The 8885-nt window shown below is 34.7% G+C and overlaps 1 protein-coding gene across 1 annotated transcript; it reads right to left on the bottom strand.

Annotated features, from left to right (window-relative positions):
• Window positions 1–4369: 4369 nt before the first annotated feature.
• On the bottom strand, window positions 4370–8123 carry LOC120091760 (leucine-rich repeat receptor-like serine/threonine-protein kinase BAM1). Its single transcript, XM_039049881.1, has 2 exons — window positions 5451–8123; window positions 4370–5256 (listed from the first exon to the last, which is right to left on the bottom strand). Exons 1-2 carry the CDS (start codon window positions 8119–8121, stop codon window positions 4814–4816), a joined length of 3114 nt encoding a protein of 1037 aa, XP_038905809.1. The 5' UTR covers window positions 8122–8123; the 3' UTR covers window positions 4370–4813.
• Between the last annotated feature and the right edge of the window lie 762 nt (window positions 8124–8885).

Raw genomic sequence — 8885 nt, 5'->3', positions numbered from 1 at the left:
CTAATAATGGTGAACCCAAAGACGATATACCATCTTGAAGGGTATGTTCATGTTCAGAATCCTACATTAAAAAAATGAAAATATCTAACAATCTTATATAATATATATACATGAATTACTTCTTTCATTGTGAATCAATTTAACTAGGATTAAGGGTCTAACCAAGGCTTATTCCTACCAATTTCTTTAGGGTTCACCCTCATCATATCCCTTGCAACAAGGGTAAGTTGAATAAAATTTTCATTTTGTTTAGGCCCCATTTGGTAACCAAATTGCTTTTTATTTTTGTTTTTAAAAATTAAATCTATGAACACTACTTCCGCCTCCAAATTTCTTTCTTTGTTATCTAGTTTTCACCAATGGTTTAAAAAATTAAGCCAAATTTTGAGAACTAAAAATATATCGCTTTCAAAAAGTTGTTTTTGTTTTTGGAATTTGACTAAGAATCCAACCATTATACATAAGAAAGATGCAAATCATTGTAATAAATGTAGATAAAATAGGCTTAATTTTCAAAAACAAAAATAAAAAATCAAATAGTTATCAAACGGGACCTTAGCTAAATATTTTTTCTATCGTTGAGTCATTACGTACGTGTGTAAGTATTTTTCGTTTTTCTTTTTTTTTTTTAAGAAAATTTCACATCACATTTGTGACTCTGTCACACTATAGTTTCATCTTCACTGCCAAGTATAATCATAAACATAAACGAACAAAGTTACTCTTTTGATCTACTTGTTATATTAAGATCATCAACCAAGCATTTCATCCACATTTTAAATGTTAATGATTAGGTCATAGATGAATAGAAGAAATCAAAAAGGTTGAAAGGGGATGAAATGGATCAAAATAGTAGAGGGCTTTTTTTTAGTAGTACATTCAGGCAAGGGTTAAAATGTCAATATCGACGAAAATATCAAGATCTTAATTTTACAGAAATTTCAATGAAAATATCGATAAAATTTGGTTCGATGGATATCTCTATAAAAAATTATTATATTAAAAAAATTAATTTAAATTAGTAGATAAACAGTTTATAATTTTCAAACAAGTTAACATGTCTATTATTTATATTATATTTATATTAGTAGCATTTTGAGCTCATCTTGTTTACTATATAATGGAAATATCGATTCGCGTCTCATGTTGATATCAAACTCATGAAAACATAAAGACATCGATAGAAATATCCACACGATGCATTATTACGAGGATGAGTAGAATAGTTGAAGAATGCAAACACAAATGTTTACGTATCCAGCTGGCACCTGACCATAAAAGTTGATAGAGTAGGTAAATAAATCGTAAATGTAAAGTAAAAGCTTTTTTTTTTTAATTGAAAAAGAAAAATAGAAACTGTAATAATTTTTTAACAGAGAATCTAGGACTGTGAAAATGGATGGGACGTGCCACGTCAGTGATTTGATTTTGATATACTATACCTAAAAAATTAAAAATTAAAAAAAAAAAAATAAATAAATAAATAACTTTTTTCGTCTTGGCTTGTCATTTCATTTCTCCTTTAATACCAAAAATGAATAAAAATACATTTTATAAAAGAAAAGAAAAAAGAAGAAAAACGGTAAACTGTGGTGTCCCCCTGAAGAAATGCAAATAGAATATTTGGGCATATCTCAAAATGCCATAATATTCTTGTATTCAGCTTTTACTTTATTTATTTATTATTCAAATATGACCAAATTAACCCTGTCAATCACCAACCCAACCTCTATTATTTTTTCACCTTTCCTTCATCTCATTTTGGCTTTTCCCGCCAATCACGTTCCCCTATCTTTCTATTTCTTCTTTTTTTTACTTTCAATTATTGTACATATTTTTTCATGTTCAAACTTTAAACTATCTAAATATTCCTAAAATCCTTCTATACTTTTTTTCTTCAGTGAATTTTAATTATGTCTTACTTTGAAATTTGTTTTGAAAATAACTATCATTATGGAATTTTATCGATTAAAATAAGATGAAAAATGGCAAAACGACGGTATGCGATATTAATTACAACATCACACGTAAATGGACGTGATGGCAATATGTAAAAATTGAGTGTGTAAATAATTTTAGTGTTGTCTTTTAAAATAAAAAATGAGTGGTAATTAACAATAACTTTGGTCTTGGTTTTGGTTTTGGTTTTCTACATATTTGTAAATAAAATGGCGTACGTCTTTTAATTTTTATATATAGGCTCCTTCGTTCAGTTTGTACCTTTTACTTTAATAAAAAGGATTTTTTTTTTTTAACTATTTCAAAGTTTGGGGTTTTTCTTTTACAAATTTAATGCTCAAGAGAAAACGTAAATTTTTCAAAGTATATAGACATATTGTAACGCTCTAGGTCCATGATTTGAAATCCAGATTTGACACTTGATGGTCACGATATTCTCCTATATCCTTATAACTTACTTGACAATATTACATCTGAATGAGACAGATCTTGAGGATATGAAAGTATGGTTGAGAAATACTTTAAAGAATTGAAAGTTACTACCAATATAAATATGGTACATTTTCCTTTTCGGTGACGCAATCATAAGAATTTCGAAATTAAGCTTGCTTAGAATGTCGGGGTCATAGGTGTCAAGAGTTGGATTCTTGGCCAAATTTCAAAAATAAAAATAAGTTTTTTAAAACTATTTATTTTAGTTTTCTAAACTTGGTTTTGGTTTTGAAAATGATGGTAGGAAGTAGATGACAAAGCAAAAAAAATTAGAGGTGGAAGAAGTGTCTATAGACTATGCCCTTCCTCTGACATGCGTCTATGGTTACCTGTACTTCTGACGATGTTGGTTAGTTGCAGCACTCGAGGCTATAGAGTGTCGAACCAAACTGACTCAATTATTTCTTGATTGGTATGTATTCATAGTTCAGCTAGTTGACCCGAAACTCGAGGCTCTGACTCTTTCTTTTTGTGACATATATTCATGTTGCCTCCTGATTTTTTTTGAATTTGAGCACGTTTGTGGATTTCGGATCTTACCTAGGACGACTCTCAACCATCAATTTTAAGATTAGTTGAACTTAAAGTTAATGGTTTACCATTGAGTGAAAAATGGAAGGAAATTGAATGATAGATGGAGTTTACGAGAGGGTAAAAGAAAATTTTAAAACTTATAAGGTTCAACCACATCCAAGACAAAAATTTTATACCAAAGATACCAATTTGAAACTAATTAAACTCTTTTATGGACTAAATTAAAACTTTTAAAATTATAGGAGAAAAAAAAAACATTTTTAAAAATCTTAACAAAAAGAAACTAGATAATGCAAAAATAAAGTCTCAATATAGTGTTGTTGCATATCCCTAGTCAAAGAGGAGAACAAATATGCTCAAATCATTTAAAATCTCGTTTTTTTCATATATCTTTAGAGAGAACAAATTTGCTCATGTTATTGTAGTTTTGGTATCCTCTCAGAAAATATGTCTTTTCTAATTGTATCTAGATGTATTCAAGAAATTCAATGATTTGAAAAATTTGATTAACCTAACCTAACTCGTGCGGTTTGGATTGGGTTATCTATTCATATGGGTTGAATTGGGTTCAAATAAATAAAAATTTTATGAGTTAAATTGCTTCGTAGGTTCAAAGTTACTTCATAGGTTTCCCTAAAATAACTCAAACCAACCCAAACTTATTATTAACTTTAAAATTTATATATTTTTTTATATATATAATATAATTATATATACATATATCTATTTGAGTTTTATTTAATTTCATTATTTCTTGTTTCTCCAAAAACTTCTAAAATTAGATTTTTAACATTTTGGAAAGAAACTTTTCATTTTATAAATTAAAAATGAATTGGTAATCTTGATTCAATTGATATGATAATAATTAAATTAAAATTTTACTTCTTTTTAAAATAAAATTTTAAACAAATAACTCAATTAACCGAACCAACTCAACCCAAATGTTTCATAATTGGTTTGAATTGAGTTCATTTTTTAATAAGGATTGTGTGGATTGAAGAAATTTACAACTAAAACAATTGGATTGAATTTAAAAAGTCATTCAACCCAATCCAACACAACCCACTGACACCCTTAATTGTATGTATCCTTCCCTTCGTGATAAGGAGGTGAGTGAGTAAGGTTTGGCCCTTTTTTTAATAAAAAAATAAAAACAAAAACATTACAAAATCCCAAATACATTAGAGAGAACTCTTTTCAAAGTCTTTTTCAACTTTTTAAAATTACCCTTTTCAGTCCACAGCCAAACACACCCCAAGATAAACTTATGAACATTTTCATCAACCAAAACAACTAGTTCAAAAATAAAATTAACCAAAAAAAGAAGTCTAAAAGAATAGTGTATTAATCTTGGAAAGTAAAAGAATTACAAAAAAGAAAAGAGTTGATTGAAATGATGTCTCCATAGTTTGGTTTGTGAAGGAAGGCATCTTGTTCCTTGACATGAAATGACACTGTTTCCCCTTCATCATAAAAACTTATACAAAGGAAAAGGAAAAAAAAAAAAAAACACTGCAACATTTAGTTTATAAGCAGACCTTCACACAGTAAAAATCAGAACGTACCATTACCACTAACCTGCATCTCTTACTGTGTACTGATCAATTATAATGATGATGACACCCATCTCAGTCTCAGCAGCAGAACAATCCCAATCCCATCTCCCTAAACTGTACACAAACACACACACACACACACAAACTTTCCTATTGCTTTCCTTGAAGTCAGTCCAGTCCATTCAAACCAAAACACACAAACACTAATTATAATGCCTCAAGAAATCAGGACTTCCTCTTTTTCTATGAACCCTCCCTCCAAGGTTCCTACTTCAAATGCTCAGAAGATCAGGTGGTGGCTGTGTTTTGTTTGGTGAATCTAATGCCACAGCCGGGGATGATGGCAGTAGCCGTGGGGTTGTTACTTCGGCTTCTTTTGAGTCTACTTGTCTTGAAGTTGGTGGCCTTGGTAGTTCTGTGAGGATTTGGACTACTTCTCTCATTGTTGGCCTCTCCACGGCTTGGTCTTCCACACATAGCATCGCTACATAGAATACATGAGTTACTTCATTGAGTGGGACCGAGGAGAGGCGTGGATCAATGATTTTCACTACCCCTTCATTGTTGGGGCTCGTCATTTTTCTGACCCATTGAACTATGTCGACCCCATCGCCGAATTCTCCGACGGGCTTTCGCCCACTCACTAATTCTAACAGTACTACTCCAAAGCTATAAACGTCACTCTTTTCATCCACTCTCAATGTATAAGCATATTCTGCAAAACATATAAGTTGAGTTTATTATCATCACACACCAAGCAAAGGAAATTTGTCAAGCTAAGCTAATCAGTCATGTGATTTCCAAATCTTAATCAAGTCAAAGCCAGAACAGATGACAATAATAATAATGTAGATGTCAATGACATTTCAACCACAACCATATTTGAGTAATAAGACATTAAATCAATACCTGGAGCTATGTATCCGTAAGAACCAGCTATGGCGGACATACATTCTGATGTGCCTGAATCCTGAAGAAACTTGGCAAGCCCAAAATCAGCAACATGAGCTTCATAATCAGAATCCAGAAGAATGTTGTTTGATTTTACATCTCGGTGAACAATCAATGGCGAACAGTCATGATGTAAATAGCAAAGACCTTTAGCAGCTTCAATGGCGATCTTATACCTTGTGTCCCATTGCAAATGCCCACCTTTCTTCCCGTGCAGAACTTCCCCTAAACTCCCATTAGGCATATACTCATAAACCAGAAGATTGGTTTCATGGTTTGAACAGAAACCCAATAATCTAACAATGTGACGATGTTTAATCCTCCCCAAAGTCTGTATCTCAGCATTGAATCCATGGTCATGGGACGATCCTCGGCCCATCGCCGGAAGTCTTTTCACAGCGACATGATCGCCACTCGGCATAAAACCTTTGTAAACAATCCCAGCACCTCCTTTCCCAATAATGTTGTCCTCTTTCAAACAGTCCAAAATGTCATCTGCTGTGAAATCTAGTCTTTGGAATGCGGTTAATTTCCAAGCTCGAGACCCGCTTGCTCGTTTTAGCGACCGAGCTTTGATGATTGCTGCGATTGCAAATGCGATCGAGCAGACTAGCAAGACAATGACAAGCAAAAGCTTCACAGAAGAAGAGAATGAGGCTTTTAAATGAGGCTGTTGAGTGCCATTGCCGACCCCATTTTTGCAAGGTCCTAAGTATGGACCGCAGAGGTCTGGGTTGCCTAGAAATGAAGTGTAGTTGAAGTAGCTAAACTGACCGGTGCCCGGAACTAAACCCGAGAGATTGTTATATGAAAAATCAACAGATGTCAAGCTCTGCATTGAGGATATTGAAGCAGGAACGCTTCCGATTAAGTGATTTCTTGAGAGATTCAGATAGTTCAATATCCTCATTGTGGTGATTTCATTCGGAATCTCACCGGAGAGTTCATTACGACTGAGATCGACGAAGGTTAAGAGCTTACATTGGCTGATCTCCGGAGCGATTGGACCAGAGAATTTGTTGTGGCTGAAATCAATCTTTGAGAGCTGCTGTAACCGCCCGATTTCAGGTGGGATTTGGCCGGAGAACTTGTTCCCATCGAGTAGAAGCTTCTGGACGCCGGAGAAATTTCCAACCATCGGTGGAAGGGATCCCGACAGCCGATTGTTTGACAGACTAATTTGGCCGAGATTTGCAGAAACGGAATCGGTGACTGGAAATTCTCCGGTGAGAAAATTGTTCTGCAACTCAACTTGGGAAAGATTTGGCAAACCGAAGAGACCGTTTGGGATCGAACCATTGAGAAAATTCTCCCCCATTCGAATACGGCTCAACGACTGGCATCCACCAAGAGAATCAGGGATTGGACCAAACAAGAAATTCCCGAGGGTTATCAGAGTTTGAAGTCTATTTCCATGGCACATATCGGGAGGTAAAGTTCCAGTCAACTTGTTCGATGAAATGTCTAGAACAACAAGCTTCCCATTCTTCCCCAAACTGTAAGGAATAGAGCCAGTGAAGTTATTTTCCCACAACTGCAACACTTCCAGCTCCGGCAACTCGCCGATGAACTGTGGAATAGCTCCATGAAGCTTATTCCTGAAAAGATGCAAAAGCGTCAAGTTCTTCAGTTGAGAGAATGATTCCGGAATCTCACCAACAAGAATGTTGTTAGACAAATCCATGGATTTCAATCCCGTTAAGCTCCCAAGTTCCGGAATCAAAGGCCCAGAAAAGCCGTTCACCTGAAGAAACAGAGTATCCAATTTCTTAAGTTTTCCAAGTTCGCGAGGAATCTCACCCGTTAACCCACAGTTAGCAGCATCCAATCGAACAAGTTCCGATAAGTTTCCTATTTCCGGCGGCAAACCGCCGTCGTAGGTATTATAATACCCAATGTAAAGTTCACGAAGCTTCGTCAGATTACCAATCTCCGGCGGAATGGGACCTTGAAGCTCATTTCCAGACACCGCCAAATACTCCATGAACTGCCACCTTCCATACCCCGGGGGAATCACTCCGGAGAAGAAGTTCCCCCCAAGATGCAAATGGCGGAGATTCGGCAACTGGATGACCACAAGCGGCAAGTTCCCAGACATATTATTGTTATACAAATCAAGAACCTCCAGATTATGGAGCATGGAGAGTTGCAAGGGGAATGTGCCATTAATGAGATTGTTAGAGAGGTTAAGATATTTAAGTGTAGAGATGGCAGAAATCTCCGGCGGAATGGGCCCGGAAATCTGATTGGAAGCGAAAGAAAGATTAGAGAGAAACCGGAGAGAGCCCAGGTCAGGAGAGAGAGTACCAGAGAGATTCAATCCTGCAAGGTCGAGGCCAACGACGTGGCGACGGAAATCGCAGGTGACTCCGGCCCAAGTACAGTGGGTAGTAGCAGCATCCCAAGTGGAGAGCGGCGATTGGGAGTCATCGGAAAACGAGCTCTTGAGAGAGAGAAGAGCGCGATATTCAGGCAAGTGAGAAGAAAGAGAGAGATGAAGATGGAGGTGAAGAAGAAGAAAGAGAAGCAGAAGCAGCTGCATTTCAATGGCGATTTCCGTTTCTCTCTTAGCAACGGAGCGATTCAGAGGAGGCGTTGGTTGGGAAATAGTGTGAGAGTAGAACAACATCTCTCAGCTGTTTCGTCATTTTATCTTCAAATTTTTTTTTTTTAATGGAAATTAAAATCAATTTCAATTGGCAAATTATTTTAAATGATAAAACTGTTAAAAATATTTACATTGGTGATTAGAGATATCTACTAGTGCAGCGAGGTCGGGATATCATTCTCCGTATCCGTTCTCGCTCCCCATTTCATTTCCTATTTTCGTAAAATTTAATGCGAATCAGAGTAGAGATTCTCTGAGAATTTTTCCAGCTATTTTTTTAAAAAAAAAACTAATTAATTTAAAATCACTCAAAGTTTGACCTAAAAAATTAATAAACTTTTTAGTAAAAAAAAATAAATATAAATCAAATTACTCACATATATAATCTAAATTTAAATATATTAATTATATTGATCAATAAACTATCAAATTTGAAATTTAAATATAATATTTATATAATAAAAATAATTATATTAATTAAATAAATAAAGCCTAAATGGGGCGGAGATGGAGAAGAGGGGGACGAGGATAGGGAATGCATTCTCCGTCCCCATTCTCCCCACTCCCTATCTAATCGGAAAATCTCCACCCCGTTCTGGGTAGGCTCCGTGGGATCCCTATCCTATGAAAAAATTGGACATCTCTATTAGTGATAGATTACTATCTTATCTATCTAGATACAGTCTATTGCGATTTATCGTAAGTAGACATTAAATTTTGATATATTTGTAAATATTTTAATTTATTTTTTTATATTTAAAAGATTATTTTCAATTATTATAAAT

Source organism: Benincasa hispida, chromosome 11, assembly GCF_009727055.1.
Source record: "Benincasa hispida cultivar B227 chromosome 11, ASM972705v1, whole genome shotgun sequence".
In the NCBI taxonomy this organism is placed as follows: Eukaryota; Viridiplantae; Streptophyta; class Magnoliopsida; order Cucurbitales; family Cucurbitaceae; genus Benincasa; species Benincasa hispida.
This window is presented reverse-complemented; position numbering and strand designations above follow the sequence as displayed.